The following is a 22364-nucleotide window of genomic DNA, read 5'->3' on the forward strand; positions in this document are numbered from 1 at the left end:
TTTTCAAAAAAAAAAAAAAAAAAAAGAGTTCGCTATGTGTGCTATAAGCTGAAGGCCTGAAGGAATAAGATAAGTATGCCAAGCAAGCATGGCAATTTAATAAAAACTAGCGAACTGAAATGAATAAATGTAACATGACAATCAGTGCTTTGATGATGCTTTCCTTGAATTAACTTACCGGGGTGATGACTGTGAGATCAGGCAGGTGGCTGCCACCAGCTTGAGGATGATTAGATAGCAGAACATCTCCAGGTACAAGGCTGTCACCCAACATCTTCATCTGGGTGATTCAAGCAATAAAATTGTAGCAATAATATTGCAGAGCTCTGCAGAGAGTGAGACTAAGTTTGCAAACTCAGTCAACTGCTACGATTATATTTTACTAATTTATGTAAAGACAGCAATGTAAACGCAACTCAAAAAGGGCTACTTACTGCTGATAAAAGCCAAATAATAGTTACACATTTACATAAAACACCACATAAATGTTATTTTTCAAGGTCGTTAGTAATGACACAAATAAGTCACAACCCATATCATTTGTCTGCAAAAGTTATAAAGCCTCATCTCCTCCTACAATGCTAAATCCCTCTAAATTATGAATTTAAATAACCTTGTATCCATTCCATTTAGTGCCAAAAAGGGCAAGCAAACACCCTCGTGCAGTTCAGCAGAATATAAGACCAATGAAAGTACCTTAAAACATGCTTGATTCTATGGCACAGTAAATAAGGCAACAGAAAACAAAGTTTATGATCACAGAAGTTTTTCAAACATAGAAGCTATGAAAAGGTTAAATTTCCTCACAGCTAAGCACGCAGCCAGACACCAAGCTGAGAGGTACACTCTATACATTCATCAGCAATCTACTCAGTGTGCCACTATATTCCAGGCTGCATCACCAGAAGATGACGAAATTCATGTCATTCATGGCTCCCATGTTTAAAACTATTATCAGCAGCTGTACAATACAACTAAAGACAGAAAATCATGCAGTAATACTTTTGTACATGGGATGAGTAGTTATTCTGATGCAAACCTTTCTCAGTTACAGCCTTTTTCTTTTGTTATCTTGTCTTCATTTATTGCATGAATGATTGATTCATTTCACTCATGAAGTTTAACATCCCAAAGCAACTCTGGGGTTACGAGAGATGCCATAGCGGAGGGCTCCAGATTAATTTTGCCCACCTTGGGTTCTTTAATGTGCACATCAATTTAAATACATGAGCGTTTTTGCATTTTGTCCTCGTCAAAATGCGGCAGTAGCAGCTGGGAAACAAACCTGCACAGCAATTCAAAGGGTGGTGTTTCACTGTCATCAATTTTTTGTTCATAGCATGTAAAGCATGATAAAAGAAACCAGCTGACAGTGGCATCATCACAGCACAAGACTACAATGTCCTTCTGCCTGAGAAATTATTACCTCCAACCCTTCTCGCAGTGGAAAAATAAAAACCTGTAAGCAAAGCATACTTTCCAGCCCAAACAGCATGAACTAACAAGCCCAGCAACAAGTAGCAATATGTTACCTTTAACTTCTGTTTTGCTGAATAGAAAATTTGGCTATCGGTAAACTTCGTGGTTTACCATACATTATGCAAGAACAACCAACTAGCATACAGTATGTGCTAGCTATTAAATCAACCAAAACTCAAATTTATTTGAGGGGTTTAACGTCTCAAAGTTGACAAATGTTGGGTCTCGAATATTGAGGCAGTACCGATACCGCATATTGAAAGGGGTTGAAGGGCCACACTCTGAACAGAGACATACCCATAAACTATGAGCATTGCAACAGCAAGTGATGTTTATTCACGTGCCGCAAAATAGGAGAAAACACAGGTGGTGCCACAAGACAGCTAGAGAAACAAGTGGTGATGACAAAAGCAACAGGAGGGTTAGAGAGATTCCACAGTGGAGGGCTCAAGATTAGTTTTGGTCACCTTGCACTAAAAATGTAACATTTAAAGCGTCAGTGACCAATGCAAAAGGGAAGCATATGTGACCGTGTAATTTACTGCTAAGCACACGGAAAGAATTATGTGCAGTTAGAAAATGCCTTGGAAGGTATGCATTACAGAAATAATGAAATCACTGTCTACAATATGTGAGAGTCCTGTGCAATACACTTGCTCTCATGTACCACCAGCGTTGTGACCGGGGTTCCAAAGATGTGAGATGTTCATTTACTGTGAAGGAATGAGGAACGTGGGGCTGGGCCTGAAAACAAGGACATTTTAAACACGTACGTTTATATTACATTTTGTACAAGAATGATGCAGAAATACTGAAGATAAAATGTTCATGTTCAAGTTCAAGCTGCCGATCCTTTTTTCACCAGCATCCGTCTCCTTTTTTAATCCCTCCACCCATCCTGGTCCCGTCACCTTCTCCCAATGCGGCATCAGGAGATGGATGACATCGTCCCCTGGAATCCAGAGGTTGGTAGCCCTTTTCTTCTGAGGAGAGCTTCGCCCAAAAGCCACACACATCACTGTGCACAAACAGGGAAAGAGGGAAGCACAATGATCCCGTCTGCGACAGAGATGTGGCAGTTTGGGCTGAGGTTAGGTGAAGGAATGTCCCCTTGCAAATTGCTCAAACCTATCCGAGTGGTCAGTGGCATAGCCAGAAATTTTATTCGGGGGGCGGGGGGGGGGGGGGGGGGGGCTCGCGTTGCAGCTCGGCCTCCTTCTTAGAGAATTTGTCGAGGGATCCAATGCATGAATAATAACTGCATTGCCATTGCCAAAGATGCTGCAAACGAATTTTTGAACGCTACGCACTGTCAAGACAAGTAAAATATCTATTTCTTCATAAAAGAATATGCTCGTATGTCCCAAAAATTGTGCCCAAAATAACTGATATTAATGCATCCGTGTTTTTTGTCTATTTAATAAGTAAAGAAAATATCACATGAACTTTAGAACTATATCAGTTTGAAACCAGCAAAGCAGTGCATGCCGCTGATATGAAAAATGTAAAGGCCATGAAATAAACAAGTTGAGGACAAATATTTTAATTAAACTTTTTTATTCAAGAACTTTGTTTAGATATTTGTACATATGCAATGGCCAGGGAAAATCTCAATGACGCTGTCCTTTGTTACAATGTATTGCGTAGGAGCAGCTGTCACCGGTTGTGTATTGTGAGTAATTTGCACCTAAATTATAGTCACAACAGAGAGCGCGTATGAAAAACAGGAGTTCTGCAAAATATACCAAGGGCGAGTCAAATGATAGTGAGCCAATGCAATGTATGACAAACTGGGTACTTTATTTAAAGGTAGTCTTCATGAGCATTGAAACATTTGTCCCACTGGCTAACAATTCGCATGATTCCTGTCTCATAAAACTCCTTGGCTTGCTGCTTCAAGTCTGTAACTGACTCTTTCACGTCATCATCTGACATGAATCTGGTTCCCTTGAGCTGTTTTTTCAATTCCCCCAAATTGTGGAAGTCACAAGGCGACAGGTCTGGGATGTATGGCGGAGGTTGCAGCGTTTCCCATTTGAACTTTGCCAGTTTTGTGTTAACCACATCAACGACGTGGGGACGGGCACTGTCACGGAGCAAGATGACCCAATGATTTAATTTTCCACGCCATTTGTTCTTGATTGCAACACACAGCCGATCTGGCATTTCACAATATCGGAAACAATTGACAGTCTCTCCAGGTTTAGCAAATTCGATCAGTAATGGCCCCTGATGATCAAAAAGAAAGTCAACAACACCTTTTCGGTGGAAATGACGGCCTTTGCTTTCTTTTGGGATGGTGAATTGGAATGTTTCCACTGTAAGCATTGCCATCGTGTTTCAGGCTCGTAATAGTGGCACCATGATTCGTCCCTGGTGACAATTGCAGACAAGAAGTCATCACCTTCATTCTGATAACGGATCAGATGAGTCAAAGCAGTGCCAAACATCTCCATCTTCTGGCAGTGGTTTAAAATCCTGGGCATCCATTGCACACACAAGAGCCGATAGCCGAGATGTTCATGAATTATGATGTGAACCGAACTGTGACTGATGTTCACATGCTCTGCCAGTTCACCGATGCTTATCCTCCGTTCTTGTCTAATCAGCTCATCAACCTTTGCAATTGCGTTGGGGGTGATTGCACGGTGGCTTTCGTCAGATCTTGGATCGTCTTTGAAAATTTCACGTCGTTCTTTTAACGTTTTGCTCCAACACTTCACAGTGGCCAATGACATGCAATGTTCAACATACACGGCAGCCATACGGCGACTAAATTTTTGGGGGGAAACACCTTCAGTTGTCAAAAACCCTACAACACCACATCGTTCAACTTTTCGAGCATCATTTATGTCATGCAACCATGTTCAACCCTGTGTATGAGAGCATTAAAGAAAATTTATCCTCACACTTGCGTGTCACTTTTCTGAATGAGAGATGCCTGTGTGCTACGCGCATGCCTCACGGATAATGAACCGAACTATAGGCAGAGAGCTTTCATTTTTCCGGGGAGTTGCTGGGGCCTGAGCAGCTTTCCGAACCCCATATATATATATATATATATATGTATATATATATATATATATATATATATATATGTATGTATGTATAGCGTTTAATGCACTTGAAGAAACATTGTGTGACCTCGAAGAATTGAGCGCTGAAGTGAGGGGCCTTATATGAGTATATACAAGAGCTCGTAGTGGGAGACAGTTCAATTTCACAGCCCGAGTCCTCGTAGTGAGGTAACCTTCCATCGTGTATTGGTCGCATACTTGGCTATCACTAGGTAATACTGCTTCGCCTTTACGGCAAAACTACAGCCTTTCTCTGTTTTGTTTTGTTTTTCGTTTGTGAATGCGAGTATAAGCGCTGCTGCGCATGACTGCTGTTGATTCTGATTTCGAGTGAATCCGGCTTAGACTCATTCCGGTTACTGAGTGAATTATATGGCGTTTCCCAATTATCATGCACCAAGATTTTAAAAAAGAGCAGTTGCGTTGCTCGAAGAAAACCTAGTTTCCAGTACAGTGAAGTAGCCGCCAGAAAATCTTTCGTTACTTGAGATTTAATTCAGTAATTGCAATTAAGTACCTAACTCGAGAAGTACTGTCCTAATTTTCAAATTGTCAATGAAGCGTCTGTAGGCACCCCAAAATGACTTCTAAATGCGGTGTTTTCAGCAACATACTAATGGCGCAGAATTTTTTCTGACTGGCAAAGAAACCTCACGAAATATGAAAAATACTACGTGAATGCACTCCCACCCACATCATAAAGCAGCACCCTCAAATAGGCTGACTAAAAGCAACAGCATTGTTCACAACCCTGAAGAGAGAGCGCATCACCTTGATAATGGTGCAGAAGGAGCACCAACAGCAGGTTTCGCAGCTTCGCAGTTATTCCTTCTTCTCATTTCTACGCCACACTTATCCGTCTCTCAAGGCCAACTGATCACATTGATAGCAAAAGCCTCTTGATAATGCAGCCGAAGCGCTGCTCTGACCACCCACGAAATGTGAAAAGCAATGGAATAGGCATAGAATGTTTCAAAATCCAGGCATTGCTCGTACTACATCGAAAGAGTGCTAGGGAAGCTATATTTCATGCCAGAAACTTGCTTCGGACCAAGACCAAATTAAAGTGACCATATTATTTTTCACGAAAGTGTATATGTGCTGCAAAAACAGGTTCGTGTAAAAAAATACAAGCGAAATAAACAGACTGGGAAGCAACTAACGCATAGAGAAAATACAAAAGCGATGCGCTCAAGAAAGTAAATATACCACTACTAAATGATCCAAATTGGCAATCAGGATCTCTGCACAAAAAGGAAAGAAAAAAAAACATAAGATATTAGTGTGCCCTTATTATCTATGAATTCATAAGCTCCAATGAACACCAGCCTAGAGGACGTGTTCAAATAGGTCTCCTTTTGCAGCTACACAGTACTGTGTCCATTTTATCCCATATTCAGTGGCTTTCTTGATAACCGACACTGGAATTCTATGGCAGACATCCATTATCCTTGCCTTGAAATAATCTGATGTCTGTCTCGATCATGTAAGCACGATCTTTCACATAATCCCAAAGAAATAAATCAAATGGAGAGAGGCCAGGTGACCTAGTCGGCCAATTTACAGGCCTGTGCCTTCCAGTCTATTGCGCATGCAAAGTCTCATCCAGCCAGTTTCATGCTCAGCTGCTGCTGTGTGCTGGCACCCCATCTTGCTGATACCACAGAAGTGGAAGACATGACAGCGGAACTTCGCTGAGAAACTGATGAAGATGTTGCTCAAAAAAGTCCGTTGACTCATTGGCTTTTGTGAGAACCCAATTTGAGAAATCTAGATGATTCTACAGGTCTCTATCTTCTATGCATTGGTGCTGGTTAAGTAGTACGGGTGAAAGGCCGTCATTTAGAATCATCCAAACTGATGACTTGGAAACTGATACCTGGGCAGCCCCATCCCACATGCTAGCATGAGGGTTTGAGGCCATAAATGCTAGAACGTCCGTGTGTAGGCTGGAACTCAAACATGGAGTCTTCCGCCACTGTTTCTTGAAGCTGCTCATTTGTCTTAGGTTTTCAAAATTTGTGATGATAGTCTATGTGTTTGGTCTACCGCCACACTTCCATGACTTAAATATATCTACATATATTCGGCCTTCCTCTTGTTGCCATTAGCAGATCCCAACACAAGGATCATGTTTACCTTCTGCTCATTACAGAAACACATGGTGACTGGGACAAAACAAAACGCACCTTTAAACCTTTGCACTGATGTTGTCAATTCGCTTTTGTGGTGATAGATTTTGTGAAAAAAAAAACATTAGTGCACTTTATCTGCGCTAAGACAACAGCTATCATAGCTTGTTTCCGACTGACACCAAACGCGATGTGTTACTTCGGGCGAGGCGTGGCTGATAAGGCACCAGCTCGATCACAATGTTTTATTTTATTTCCTTTATTTCATTCTGGATAACTCAGAGGGAGCCTGTTCGAGGGCACTGCTTTATGCTCTGGATGGGAGCACAGTCACGTGGTATTCTTCATATTTCACGGGGTTTATTTACCAGTCAGAAAAAGAATAAGCATGCAATTAGTACATCGCTGAAAATACCGCAGTTAGATATCCCTTGACTGTGCCTTCAAATGCCTCATTGACACTTTGATAATCAGGATCGTATGTCTTGAGTTACATAAATATGATTACCTAATTAAATCTCAGTAATGAAAAAATTACTGGCAGCTACTTCACTGTACTATAAACAATATGCACTAGGTTTTCTTCGAGTAATGCACTGCTCTTTTTTTTTTAAATATTGGTGCGTAACAGTTAATTGGGACCATATATATATATATATATATATATATTCGCCCTGTATATATTTATGACCTTTGCATGCTACTGACGATGTTTCCATCCCTGATAAATGTTGTAAATTATTAGATTTTTTTTTCTTGTGTCACTAGCATTGCTCACTGGAAAAGGAAGCAATACTGAGACACACAACATTCACGTGCATTTCATACACCATTAGATGAAAGACTTCTGAAGGAGTCACTGAAGTCTTTGGGTTGTTTTCATGGTAAAAAAAGCAAGCAAAGCAATTTGAAGCGTGGTAAACATACAGCAACATATTCATTCTCTAGGCATAGGCTTTCCATACCTTTAAAAATAATTTTTAATTGGCTACCTCCATATCTTTCAAAAATATAATAAACTTTGTCCTTTGTGTGTATTTAAATATATTGTGTATATGCGTGCTGTTTACAGCGGAAATTTAAAACAATGTTGAAGTGAAAAAATACAGATGAGGCAGCTGCCACTAGTCTGACCAGTGATGTACCAATCAGCCCAGTGTGCTGGACTGGGCTGGTTGGTACATCATTAGGATGGGAACAAACAGAGCTTCGACGGGATGAAATGAGGACAACAGACTAGGCACTGAACTAACAACCACTGTTTATTGTGGGAATTGCAATATACATAAATCACAGGCCCGGCGCAGAAGACCAACAAAAACACGGTATCTGCGCAGAGATAGGAGTGAAATCATCACATGACGTGTGTCGTCAAAGCAAGCTGTCATGTTTTTAACAAATAGTTAATTTCACAGCTATGCAGTGAAACAGAGAGTGCACTGACACATGAATTTCCGTGTGATTCAATGCAAAATTCTTTGCAAGTCTCACATGCACTTTGCCCTTTATATCTACCTAATATTGTGCATTTATCCAAGATGGGCTTGCAGCCACATTCTTTGCAGTGCTGGGCTAAATGACTGGGTACTGAACCTTTTAGTGAGTATGCATGCTCTTTCAGTTGGTTGCTCAAACATCGACCTGTTTGGTGAATGTAGCAATGCTCACGTGTGAATGGAACCTTATAAACAAATGCATAGGCACAGTGAACAAAAACTTTTCTGTGTTTTTTCTCACAGATTGCTCTTCTGGGGCCTTCCTTGTTAACTTCGCGGCATAGTGCCTAGAGCTTGAGCTTTGCGCTGAACAAAACTCGTGCACTTATTTTACCTGCTACCTTCTTTAATCTGTGTGAGACCTCATGGACATAGGGAATGACAGCTGTGCTTGAATGAGGTCCTTTATACTGTGCGTCATGTCATGCCCTTCCCCTGGCCAGGTTCACCAAAACCCTTTCTGAAACGGCCATCAGCAGGGCCATAGGGTACCCAGCCTGAATGAGCCAGTGCACTTGGTGTATGAAGCTACTAGCCGCTAGATGGTGGAATGAGCGGGTCAGAGCTGCTTTGAGGCAGCAGGCTGCAACAATCCTTTTAACTACTTTTGAGTGCACAGACATGAAGGGGAGAATACTCTTCTTCGAGCAGGGATTGTATGTCCAACATACGTGATCAATTTCAAATAAAATCTCAAGGTCTAAAAACCTTATCTTCTTGTTGGAGGGATGCTCAATCGTTAATACCAAAGGTTTCATTACCAACTGAAAGAAGTCAAAAATTTCTTTTGCACACCTGTTTTGTCAGTTTCGTGAAGTACAAGGAAATTATCCACAAAGCGGAAAACTTTAGTAACGCTGCTCGGTAGGAGGCTGCTCATGAGGCTTCTGTCAAACCGTGCCAGCAAAGGTTGCTCAGAATGGGAGCGATACTGGACCCAATGTGCACGCCATCCCGTTGGATGAAAATAACATCATCGTAGCTTATGAAGGTCGATTGAAGGTAAAAGCTAAGGAGCTCTAAAAAGTTGTGAACGTGTATTCCACATACATTCTGAAAGTTAGTGGTCCTATATTTATCAATGCAATGACTAACTTCATCACACGCGAGGTTGTGGGGCAAAGAATAAAACAAGTCTTTCACGTCAGCCAAGACGGCACTTACTTGCTCCAGACACTCAGTCTGAAGGTATTCTGAAACACTGTTTGGGTTCATGATGCAACATGGATCTTCGATGGGGAGGAGATCAAGGGACGACATCAAGCAAGAAGCTACGCACCGTTGCCAAGTACCACACTCTGAGACTATGCCTTGAAATGGGTTGCCTCCTTTGTGGGTTTTCACAAAAACAAACACAGAAAGGCACAAATTTCATGCTGCCTTAACAAACTTGGCCACAGCAGAGACCCACCTCTTTACAAATCTTGACCACATGGGTTCTAATTTTTGTCTGGTTGATGCTGACCAGCCTTTGGAAGTTCCTTGAGATGGCCTGTTCAGCTTTGCAGTCATATTCCTGCCTAGGCAAAAGCACAAAGTCCCCCTCCTTGTCAGCCTGAAGGCATTTGGTGTCAGCTTTTCGTAGCGAGGCCATCACGAAGCGCGAGCGTTGCCCCGTTTTCGTGACCTCTTGAAGAAGGCACTCAACACCTTACTGCACTAGCCGGCCGACTTCATCTTCCTTTGCCCATCCGACGGCATGTCTCAAAAGGCTGAGCAGCTCCACCCTGTCCAGCTTTGGATTCTCACAAAATTTTGGTCACTTCAGTAGCACCTGTTTCATGTTTTACGGTATCGGCATGTCACCAAGGACGGCCACCTTCTGACCTGGTTATTTGTCTCGGTGGTTCGTCTTCGGCAACCATGGCAAGAGCTGTAGCAAAAGGAACTCCACCGTTTGCTATGCCGCTCGAATGTCCTGGTAGAAGAGCTTCCCGCCCCTTGGGTGCCTGTTCCATATTGGTGCAGTGCAGGCATTCTGTGAAGAAGCGGACTTGATGCCATGCTTCGGAGCGCAGGATGTGGCATATTCTATTCGCACATCCCTCTTAAGGTACAAGCCCTCTGAATAGGCAGAAGACTTCTGGGGGCAAATAAGAATTCTTCAGTAAAAAGGTATACAACCGTACCTTACACATCGCGGCTGTAAGCAAGCTCACCCAATTGAATAATTACTTCAGAAGCTAGGAGAACAGCAGAGAAGAGCCCGATGAACTAGAAACGAAATGAAGGAGTGAGCTGGACTGGGCTGGTTGGTACACCATTAGGATGGGAACAAACAGCACTTGGATGGGAATGAACAGCACTTGGACAGGACAAGTGAGGATGACAGACTAGGTGCTGAACTAATGACAGACTAGGTGCTGAACTAACAGCCAATTGTTTATTGCAGGGAATGAAATATATACAAAACACGGGCTCGGTGCAGAAGACCAACATAAACATGGTATCTACGCAGGGATAGGACTAAAATCATCACATCAATTGCATCGTCAAAGCAGGCTACCACGTTTTTAACAAATAGTTAATCTTGCAGCTATGCAGGGAAACAGAGGGTACACCGATGCACGCATTTCCATGTGATTGGATACAAAATGCTTCACAAATCTCATGTGCTTTTTGCTCTTTATATCTACCTAATATTGTGCATTTATCCAAACAGGCTGGTAGCTGCATTCTTCGCAGTGTAGTGAAGAGGAATTCTCAGCAGCTGCAGCCACATTGCCAGTTCTCCAGGAAGGCACGAGCTTGAGATTGCCTGGGCTACTCTGGCTGAAACACTGCCAATGCTGCTTGCTGCTCTCGTGTCCTGTCCCTTGCTTGCTTTAGATTTTGGTGGAGGTTGTTGTGGTTTTCTACCACACTGGAATTACGCAGCCAGACTCTGCCGTCCTTCATGCCTGACAACGCCAGCCTGACATCCCCTCCTGTTTTGCCAGCCATCGTATGTGCCCGTACCCAGCATCAGAGAGATCCTGACATCTTCACTGGTGCCGTTGTGAAAGACGTTGAAGATTGGCATTCCTCTTCACTACAGCAGTGCTGGGCTAAATGACTGGATACTGGCTCTATATCCAATATCAACATATTGGAGTTCATTGGCCCAAGCAAGAGAATTTCTATTCTTGAAAACACAAGCATCACAAGTGCCTGAAGCAGTAGCTACAGATTTTACACATAAAGAACATGCATGAAAATACATAGAAGGCTGGAAATAAAGGCAAGGCAAAACCTTAAAGGTAAAGCTGAAGGGTAACTACAAACAATTTAAACATTCTTTTTAAAATGGCATATTTTTATGCATCACCATTTCAAAACTACACATACTGCACAATACAGACAGTTAACAACACGCGCTACAATGTTACTATGCAATAAATATGTTATGAACTAGTACAGCATCATCAATGACACACGAGCTTGTGGAAGTGAGCCACACAAATGCTGTCCAAGCCTAACACTAGTTTAAGCAAACATGCAGTAATGAGATGACACTAAATGCTTAATGCATGAGTACCTTGAAGCAGCCCTGAAAGACCCCTTTCTCAAACTTGGAAAATGCCTTGGAATGAGTGCAGTACCTTCCAAGAAACATAATTCCAAAATAATTTTGCAGGGGGTCTAATATGAATAGACATATTCAAAGGTCACTGTTTACACCTCCAATTTCTCCTCAACTCATCCGTCCCCCTCAGCAAGGGCAGCACAGTTAACAGTGCTTTGCCTACTGTGCTACATCATCTAGCTTTATTTCTTCTTTCTTCACCATGCTGATGGCAACATCTACTTCTAATTGTTGCCAGCTGTTGGGAGATGGTTCCCACCAGCCTTAAGATTCCTGATACAACAGGGTATGGCTCTTACCAACAACATGAATCAGAAGTTACGCCTGGAGACTAAAGTCTGGCAAGTGCCTTTCAAGGTGTCTCTCTGACAATGGAAGCATCAACTGTGCCTCACTGCCTGGAAAGTATGATAATGATAGGGTTCGCAGGCATGTGTATGCTTGTGTGCACAGCTAATTGCAAGTAAAAGCTAACAAAGTTCTATGCTGGCATACCAATAATGAGTGACCCTGAAGTTTCATTTAGGAGGGCACAAGTTTGAGCAGATGACAGTCATTTTTCCTGCAAATGCATCATGCTTAACAAAATTCAAAATATCAGTTTCATTTTCTTCAGCCTGTTTCATTTGCATCATCAAATATTATAAGCATTAACAGTATAAGAACAGCATTTCGGTTTTTGAAATGTCATACAAGTTTTGCACTTGCGTCATCTCAGAAATCGCCCAATGGCTAGTGGTGTCTTAGCTGGTGTCAGAAAACAGCCAGCTTACAGCTGTACAACAAAGAAGGAGAAATCCTCTTTTCCAAAAAAGAGGGAGCTGAATTAACTTTCCTTGCTTACAAAGCTCTCAGCTCTGTGTATAACTTCAAAAGTTCGCAGAGACGTTCATAGCTATGTGCTCTACCAGTTAAATATAATTATTGATGAAGCTGGAAGGTGGTTTCAGATAGCTTAAAGAACAGCCTCTGTCAAATAAAAATTTAAAAAATGAAGTAACTACAAGCATGAGCATTGCTGAGCCTTGGTGGCATCATGTTGAACCCATGAAACTTCTGGTGCTACATAGAAAGCTTTAGAACGGCAAGGTTGAGGGGTTTACATCCCACTCTTGAGCTTCTGGGCAGTGCAGATGCAACAAAAAGCCTAGTAGACAAGGTCAGCTGCAGTCACGCACAGAGCGGCATTGCTTCTCTTGACAAAGGCTGTACATTATAATGAATTTTAAATGTGCAACAGGAACAAGAAAGGATAAATGCAGGGCTCAACAAGCAGTCATATGAAAAAAAAAAGAATAACCTTCATATTACAGTGCAGTGCAATTACCTGGTATTGGACAGCCTCTTGCATGGCTCCCAGGTGAACAGGAATGTGTGGTGCATTGCACACCAGGCCACCATCAGGACCAAAGAGTGCACAAGAAAAATCAAGCCTTTCCTGCACCACAAGATTGCACATTTGTTTTTTCTAGCAAGCATAAGTGAAACAAAACCACTTGTAGTTAATTTTTTCGCAATTAGTAGCAAGCTCGGCTGCTTCATCAAGTCATCAGCTATTTAACAAAAAAGTTTATCAGATGTACTTCAGTACCACGAACAATGTTTCTGGTGTCGTCAGCTTTTTAAGATAGTTTCTTGCTCTATGTAGCTTAGAATAATTAAAAGCTAACATTTCTGTGTCAGACTGACAATCAATGTGCCAGAAACACAGTCAGAAACAAGGATTACAAAGTCCATTAGTAATACAGACCATCACCTTCTGGCATATACAGAAAAGCTAATACCACTAAAAGCTCAGATATGTGATAAGAAACTGACAGCACAACTGAACACACTGAACAATAAGTTGGCATTAAAGCTGTCCAAGTGACAGAACACATGTTAGGCCTTGCATCACCAAATAAATTGTGTAGAAATCAAATTCTTCCTGGTAGACTTTTTTGGCAAAATAAATATGTTATTTCTTCTATTAATTCTCACTGTGCTAGTCCAATTTCATTTCATAGTAATTGCTAATCTAAAAGTTTGGGATTATTTTACCTTTGCCTACACAAGGGTTGTTCAATTGAAACCAGAAATGTTTAAGAGCTGTCTGTATTACCAATATCACTGACTATTGGACATATGGTCACTTTGATCTGGAGCTATCAAATTATGTCAGAAAACCTGCAGCATGCATATGAGACTGGGAAAAAAGTCGAGAAGTTGTCAGCAACAAAGCACAAATGTGCCAAGAAATAACAGTAAGTTTTAGAACTTTGTTTAGCAGAGGTAGGAAAGCTATGGATAATCTTTGTTTGCTGAAAACTGGATTGTAGTGACAGGTTTGAGTCCTACACAAGCCAATGAATGAAGTGACAAATTAAAGAACGGCATTGCTAGTGTCAAGAATTATGCCTGCCTGGGTCCCGAAACCGCAGAAGGAAAATACAGCATTGCTGCAGTAGAAAATGTGATATGGAACCCCCCCCCCCCTCCAGGGCTTCTATACCTCACAATAATTGCGTTCACTAACCATTTGTCTTTTCTTGTCATCTATGAGGCACTTAGCAGCTAATTTGTGTGGTAATAAACCCAAGTAATTATGAAGAGTGAATAAAATGAAAAATCCCACGAAACGTTACAAAATACAACTATAGTGCATCAGATTTGAGAAGATGGTATAGCTATTAATTATTAGGCACGAACAAATTCACCATATCATTCATTATGTACGAAAAAATGTGTGCAAGGGGGCACCCAGTCGTAACACCTGAAATGAGAGGCATCACTTTTTGCCAAGAGCATTTGTGTCTGTATTACACATGATGAGGAAATGGCAGGAAGTCACCTGGTGTTCTCTCATCAACTTTTAATGTATGTCAATCGAAGAAGCCTATTAGTTACAGAAATTTTAATGATGTCACAGGAGTAGCTGCATGCTCATATGTCATTTGTTTTTTCGGGCAGTATGTACAGCCCTTGCCTAAAAAATTCAAGCTGCCGTGACCTGTGTTAGCGCAACTGTGGGGCTGTGCCATGCTGCGGCTGTCCCGAGTGCACTACAGCATGCAACTGGCACAGTGGCCAGTGCTTGAGATAATAGAGCATGAGGAGGTAATAGAGGGCGAGGCAGACTGACATGCTCGCATGCTGCCAGGCAAGTCAGTTGTACAATAGCAAGTGTACTGTGCCTGTCATCCTTGAGCCATGCACTGCACCTGCACTGTGTGAGGGCACTTTTTTTGAGAATGGCGAAGAGTGATGTGTGGTCAAGCTGCCAGACGAGTTCTACATGTGTCTAAGCAAGTCTAGTTTCCTGTTTCAGGGCCATGACAATTGCTTTACTTTATACACGGCCTGTTGTGAAACAAATAAATCTGCCTAAATTTATTTCTAAATCTTCAAACATTGAGAGAGTGACATTGTGCAATGCATTTTAACAGTCCTATTCCTAAAGCGAAGCTTTCTTTGCCTTTGCCTTCAACTTTCCTACTGCCGCTGCTGCTCCTGTTTGGCACACTGCATCGAGGGGTGGTTCAGAGCATGTGCATACATGACAGGAGTGCAACGGAGAGGAAAGGCAATGCAAGAAACTCATTTGGACCTTTGCACTGGGTCGAATGTGCACAATGCGCTCTGGAGCTCCCTGAGCGTTCCCTATGTAGGCATTTATAGAGGCAACATAGAATAACGTTATTCTCTGCGGCTGCTGCTTACGGCGCACCTGTATGGGCACCGTATGTTGAAAGCAATCTGTGACATGGACAATGTGCAAGCCCGTGCGGGCCTCACCTTCAAAGCGATCTGTGATATTTGCATAGTGCACATAGTGCCAATAGCTTCGTATGTGCTGTGCTTTCAACATTTCATTCACGTTGAAGCAAGAGATGCATGAAAGTCAGTTTGCTTGCTTCTGCTGCCGCGACTCCTTACTCCATAAGAAGTCAACAAACACTGACACCAAAGACAACATTGGGGAAATAACTTGTGCTTAATAAATGAAATAAAGAAACTATAAATTAATGGAAATGAAAGTGGATGAAAAAAACAACTCGCCACAGATGGGGAACGATCCCACAACCTTCTTTATGTGAAGGTGCTTGTTAATTTAGTCAGTATGCCTACGTTTAGAAGTTTATACGGCCGATAAAACTACTATCCTTACTGTGTATAGCTATCTACTAATTTGTTATCAAAATGAGTGCATCGCCTTTCAGGTGAAACTGCGACTTTTTTCTTCAGATGGCACCTGCTGAAATTCACCTTGTGAAATTTAGCTTCGGCAGTGGACAAGTAAATTGTGTTGCAGGCATGGCAACATTTGTTAAGGAATTCTTCGTCTTCTGAAGAAAATTCTGCACCATGATGGAAGCATAGTATTTGTCTAGCAAGGTACACTGCTTCGAATTCAGTAGCATATTCTTCTTTGAATTCAGATGCAAATTTTCTTCTGCATTTAGCAGTTATCGAGTGGAGCTGGTTGAGACAGAACTGCTTATAAAACCCTACCATGAGCAAAACAGAAGTTCCTTACCTAGTGCCAAAGCTGGTGTAAATAAATGCCGAATTTCAGCACATGACATTTCTCTATCTAAAGCCAAACACCAGAGTAGTAGCCAGGAAATATTTCCAGCAAGTGGGTTCTGACAGAATGACTGGCAAAACACTCTGTGCAGTACTGTTCTTTATAAATGTTCAGAAGGCGCAGAAAGAAGCTTCAGCTTACTTATTCACTTCAGCATAAGTCAAGGAAAAAGGACATAGATCGTAACAGCCCTATTAAGGATGGCTGGACTCACTTGGGCACATGAAGAACTTACCTGGCAGCACAGTGGCACCCTGTTCTATGCCATTCTCAAGAACAGAACACAGCTGTGTCCACACAGGACTCACAAAATAATTGACATCTAGCACTTGCTACAGCATGACCAGCATGCCTCGCTTACCTGCCAGCGCATTAGAGCACATGTCTGCCCTCCTTAGCCTCTATAACGTCGAAGCAAATGCATGCAGTAATGCACAGGCAACCACAACACAACCACACCAACCCTCAGCTGCTTTGGCTACAAGTATGACAACCTGTGTATCACTGAAAAAAATTGCTCTGTCTCTGTCAAAAGTTTACATGGCACAGGATCTGCAAAAGAAAGTTCAATTTCTAAGAAGCCTGGGCACATAGTCTGGAATTGTAGGTTCTTCACCAATATGCATGGCTAATACAACATTCAGTTCAAGCTGAGGTAAAATCGAATCCTTTCATGGAACTCGCACCCTGTGAACTTTTGGGGCCAAATGCACAGGTGCTGAGCTAAGTGCACTTACATAAGTGCAATGGACACTGGTAAGTGTAAGGTAAGTACTGAGGTATGTTATTTAGCTCATAGTTATTATTAGCAATTAGTTACTGAGGTAGGTGCACAGATTTTGAGGTAAATGCACTAAACTATAAGGGGACTATGCTGTATGTAGTTAATGTAACTATTTTTATGCTTGCAACAATCCCAATGTAATTAATTATGTTCCATTTACTAATATACCTAGTACACAGTGGCGTAGCCAGAAATTTCGTTCGGGGGGGGGGGGGGGAGGCACACTTTGCAGCTCGGCCTCCTCCTTATAGAAATAGTCAAGTGATCAAATACCTTAAACATTAATAATAACTGTGTTCCCATTGCCAAAGATGCTGCAAACGAATTCTTGAACACTACACACTGTCAAGACAAGTAAAATACATATTTTTTCATAAAAGAATATACTTGTATGTCTCAAAATTGTGCCCGAAATAATTGATGTCAATGCTTCCATGTTTTCTGTATATTTAATAAGTAAAGCAAATGTCACACGACCTTTAAAACTATATCAGTTTGAAACCAGCAAAGCAGTGAATGAATGAATATTTGATCTTTAATGGCGCAAGGGCCAGGTGTGGCCAAAGAGCGCCATGCTAGTGTTAATGAGTTCGCAGCGGACTTACGGGTTCTGTGAACTTAATGTGACATGGCTGTAAAGGGCCTAAAACAGTTGATATAAATTCTATAAAATCTACATGTAGCAAAATTATGCGAATGACTACTGACATGTACTATGAACATTAGAATGCATAGAGAAAGGATGATGCAATATATAAAATATGTGAGGTGCTAAAATTGTCTAGAGCATTACTGCCTCACCAGAGCCCTTGAAAGCCAAGGGCCTAGAGGCATGTGCTACACAAAGAAAACTATCGTAATGGCATCCTCTGGAAAGAGGATGCTCTACAAAATTAATGGGCTTGTGACATGGAGCACAACATCTTTCAAAAATACGAGGACTGCTTTGGTCTTAAAAAGCGGTTCGTCACCAAGAAACATAGCCGGATGCAGGGGAATACAATGGCAGTATGCAAAAGGGAAATGTTTCCTCCTGTCTCTTTCGGCTTCCCGGCGCTCCAGGAAGACATGGAGGACGGTCAGCCGGTCGCCACATCTACCACAGGTTGGAGGCTCGTTACCAGTCAAGAGAAAGTTATGAGTGCCAAATGTGTGTCCTATTCTCAGTCTAGTAAATAGGACATCTGTTCTTCGTGTTTTCGTAGTTGGGTGCCAGAAACCTAACTTCGGCTTAATTAGGTAAAGCTTGTTACTCGTTTCTGTGTCCCACAAGCGTTGCCAGTGGCTTCGTAGTTTGTTTCTTAGGAAAGACTTCATGTCTATGGCAGGGACAGCAGCAGAACGAATACCTTGCAATGCTATTGATTTGGCGATCTCATCTACAAGCACATTTCCCTCGATTCCTCTATGGCCAGAAACCCAGCATATTACTACATGTCTATGTGATAAATAGATGTTGCATAAGAGTGAGTAGAGTTCATTGAAGACAGGATTCATATGCTTTTGTGAAGAAATAAGTGCTTTTACAAGAATTAACGAGTCTGTGAATCCGATTGCTTTGTCAAGTTTTAGTTTCTTTATATGTTTTACTGCACACAGTACTGCATAGGCTTCTGCAGTGAAGATACTTGTTAGGGGGTTCAACACGTCAGATTGAGAAAAAGAGGGCCCAACAGCAGCGTAGGATATGCCAGCATGTGATTTTGACACATCTGTGTAAAATTCAGAGCAGGAGTACTTCAATTGAAGCTCACGGAAATGCATGGCAATTTCAAGCTCAGAAGCGTGCTTTGTGACCTCTACAAAGGATATGTCACATTCTATCACCTGCCACTGCCAGGGCGGTAATAGCTTAGCTGCAGGCATTAGGCGATGTTCGAGAAATGGGAAGTCCATTTCTTCGCTAAGTTCTCTTACACACAGTGAGAAAGGCAATCTCATAGAGGGTCTATTACAAAAAAGTGTTTCACTCGTCAAGTCATTAACAGTTGTGAAACACGGATGTTCCTTATTAGAGCACACTTTCAGAAAATAGGTAAAGCTGATGTATGTTCTCTGAAAATGGAGTGACAACTCATCTGACTCGACATACAGATTTTGAACAGGGCTTGTTCTAAATGCGCCAGTGGCCAGGCGGATTCCCAGATGGTGAATGGGGTCTAACATCTTTAGCGCGCTCGGGGAAGCAGAGTGATATACTACGGCACCATAGTCTATTCGTGATCATGTTGTGTGGGATAGGATTTTAAGTAAGTTCATTGTTTTTAGACATTTTATGTCTGAAATGAAAGTAAGCTTGGAGTCAAGTATAACACCTAAAAATTTGTGCTCTTTGTTAAAAGGAATTTGTTCTTCACCCAGTTCTAGAAAAGGATCTGGGACCAGGCCTCTCTTTCTTGTGAAGAGAACACAAGAACTTTTGTGGGGGTTGATTTTAAGTCCATGGGCTGCCCACATGGACACTTTGTTTAGGGCCTGCTGTACCTGTCTCTCACACACTATGAGGTTGCAGGATTTGAAACCTATTTGTATATTGTATACATAGACGGAATAAAAAAATAGCTGGTGGTAATGATGCACGAAGCGTGTTCATTTTTACGACAAAGAGCGTGCAGTTGAGTACGCCACCCTGGGGTACCCCAGTTTCCTGTATGAATGTACGCAACGTGCATGACCTATTTTCACCCGAAATGTACGGTTCTCTAGGTAGCTCTCTATAATACTTAACATATTGCCGCGGATGCCCAGCACCGAAAGGTCGCGCAGGATGCAGTGCATGCCGCTGATATGAAAAATGTAAAGGCCATGAAATATACAAGTTGAGGATAAGTATTTTAATGAAAATTTTTTAGCCTCCTGGCCTTTTTCTCATTTGCATCTCTCTCTCTCATTCAAGAACCTTGTTTACATTTTTGTACATACGCAACGACCAAGCAAAAATCTCAATGACGCTGTCTTTTGTTAGAATGCATTGTACAGGAGCACCTATCACCAGTTGTGTACTGCAAGTAATTGCTCCGAAATTACAGTCGCAACAGAGAGCACATATAGAAAGCAAAAGTTTCGCAAAATATACAAGGGCGAGTCAAATGAAAGTGAGCCAATGCGAATATATGACAAACAGGGTACTTTATTTAAAAGTAGTCTCCATGAGCATTTAGACATTTGTCCCACTGACTAATGAGTCGCGTAATTCCCGTCTCGTAAAACTCCTTGGGTTGCTGCTTCAAAAATCTGTAACCGACTCTACGTCATCGTCTGACACAAATCTGGTTCCCTTGAGCAGTTTTTTCAAATGCTCCCAAATGTGGAAGTTGCATGGCGACAGGCCTAGGCTGTATGGCGGACGTTGCAGCGTTTCCCACTTGAACTTTGCCAGTTTTGTATTAACCAGATCAGCGATGTGGGGACGAGCAATGTCATGGAGCAAGATGATCCCATTGCTCAATTTTCCACGTTTTTTGTTCTTAATTGCGACACACAGCCGATCTGACGTTTCACAATATCTGAAACGATTGATAGTCTCTCCAGGTTTAGCAAATTCAATCAATAATAGCCCCTGATGATCGAAAAAAAAAAAAATCAACAACACCTTGGCGGCAGAAATGATGGCCTTTGATTTCCTTGGGGGTGGTGACTTCAAATGTTTCCACTGTAAGCTTTGCCGTAGTGTTTCAGGCTAGTAGTAGTATCGGCACCATGATTCGTCCCCAGTCACAATCGCAGACAAAATGTCATCACCCTCATCGCGATACCGGATTAGATGAGTCAAGGCAGCACCAAACTTCTCCATCTTCTGGCGATGATTCAAAATCTTGGGCATTCATTGCGCACACAAGAGCCAATAACCGAGATGTTCATGAATTATGGTGTGACCCGAACTGTGACCGATGTTCAGACACTCTGCGAATTCATCTATGCTTATCCTCCATTCTTGTCTAATCAGCCTTTGCAATTGTGTTGGGGGTGATTGCACGGTGGCTTTGGCCTGGCCATGGATCGTCTTTGCAACTTTCATGTCTTTTTATGAACCATTTGCTCCAACGCTTCACAGTGGCCAATGAAATGCAATGTTCAACGCACACAGCAGCCATACGGCGACTAATTTCTTTTTGGGAAACATTTTCATCTGTCAAAAACCTCACCACACCATGCTGTTCAACCTTGAGAGTGTCCATTATGTCACGCAACCATGTTCAACCCAGTGTACGAAAGCATTAAAAAACCTTGATCTTTACCCCTGCATGTCACTTTTGTAAATGAGATGCCTATGTGCTATGTGCATTCCTCGCAAATAATGAACAGAACCATTATTGCAAGAGGCGGATTGACTCACTTTCATTTGACTTGCCTTCGTACATTAGAAATGCGAAGATACAACGGAATTTACAAATGTGAAGATACAGCTTGATAAAGGGCAAAAAAAATGGGTGTGGTTTAGCTCTGGTTAAACCTAGTTGTGTAGCGATAGCTAAGCAAGTCCGTCTAGTGGCATTGCTTTCACGTCGTTTGGCCAACCGTTCGGCATGCTCCTCTTGAGTCTCTTCAGAGCGCTGTCTCCTCTTCACTTCATTTCTACAGCAATCCCTGGCCCCCTTCAGGCTGGCCGACTTCTCACCATCCATACTGCGGCCTCAACTATGGCTGCGGCGACGCAAGCTCTCCCCTTCTATACTCCTGGTTATCACAGGTGTGGAGCGCGGGGTGTGACGTCATACAGAGGGTGCAGCGAGCGCACAGAGGGCACAGCGAGCAGCAACTGCGACAAGGCGAGTTGCTGGAGAATCTAGGCCCGTGGTGTGACGTGCTCGGATGGGGCTCCTTGCATCATGTGACTCCTGGTGCATGGGCATTGCTGCGAAATCCAGCCCGATTTCGCAATGTTCGTGCTAAAATGTATTTTCGAGCATGAGAAGGTCGAGGACAAAATCAGGCATAATTTCCGGCTTTGGAGTTGTTTTGGTCGGCAGCGCATGACAGCACGAAAAAATTTCAGGGGGGGAGCTGAAGCCCCATAAGCCCCCCCCCCCGACCCCCCACCCCCTGGCTACGCCCCTGCTAGGACAACCCTCCAAACATGTCACGCGTTTAAAAACCAGACATCAGCACTACATGTAGCACTCAAGGGCAAGGTCATGTTTCTATGAAATATTTTAAAGCATATACGTAGAGCTATATCTTCTATGTGGTTTTTACAGCAGTAATCCAGTACACTGGACTATCCCCAGTTCTATATAGGTAGTAGTGATGAAAGACAACTTCAG

The 22364-nt window shown here is 42.3% G+C and overlaps 1 protein-coding gene across 2 annotated transcripts in view; it reads right to left on the minus strand.

Annotated features, from left to right (window-relative positions):
- The window catches only part of LOC142557428 (5-oxoprolinase), a 166823-nt gene that overhangs the window by 69451 nt on the left and 75008 nt on the right, over window positions 1-22364 (minus strand). For both annotated transcript variants that reach the window (XM_075669281.1, XM_075669271.1), the window contains 2 exons: window positions 13077-13187; window positions 179-280 (listed from right to left, as the gene is read on the minus strand). In XM_075669281.1, coding sequence (XP_075525396.1) covers window positions 179-280; window positions 13077-13187 — 213 coding nt within the window. The remainder of the gene's footprint in view (window positions 1-178; window positions 281-13076; window positions 13188-22364) is intronic.

Source organism: Dermacentor variabilis, chromosome 1 (genome assembly GCF_050947875.1).
Source record: "Dermacentor variabilis isolate Ectoservices chromosome 1, ASM5094787v1, whole genome shotgun sequence".
Lineage (NCBI taxonomy): Eukaryota > Metazoa > Arthropoda > Arachnida > Ixodida > Ixodidae > Dermacentor > Dermacentor variabilis.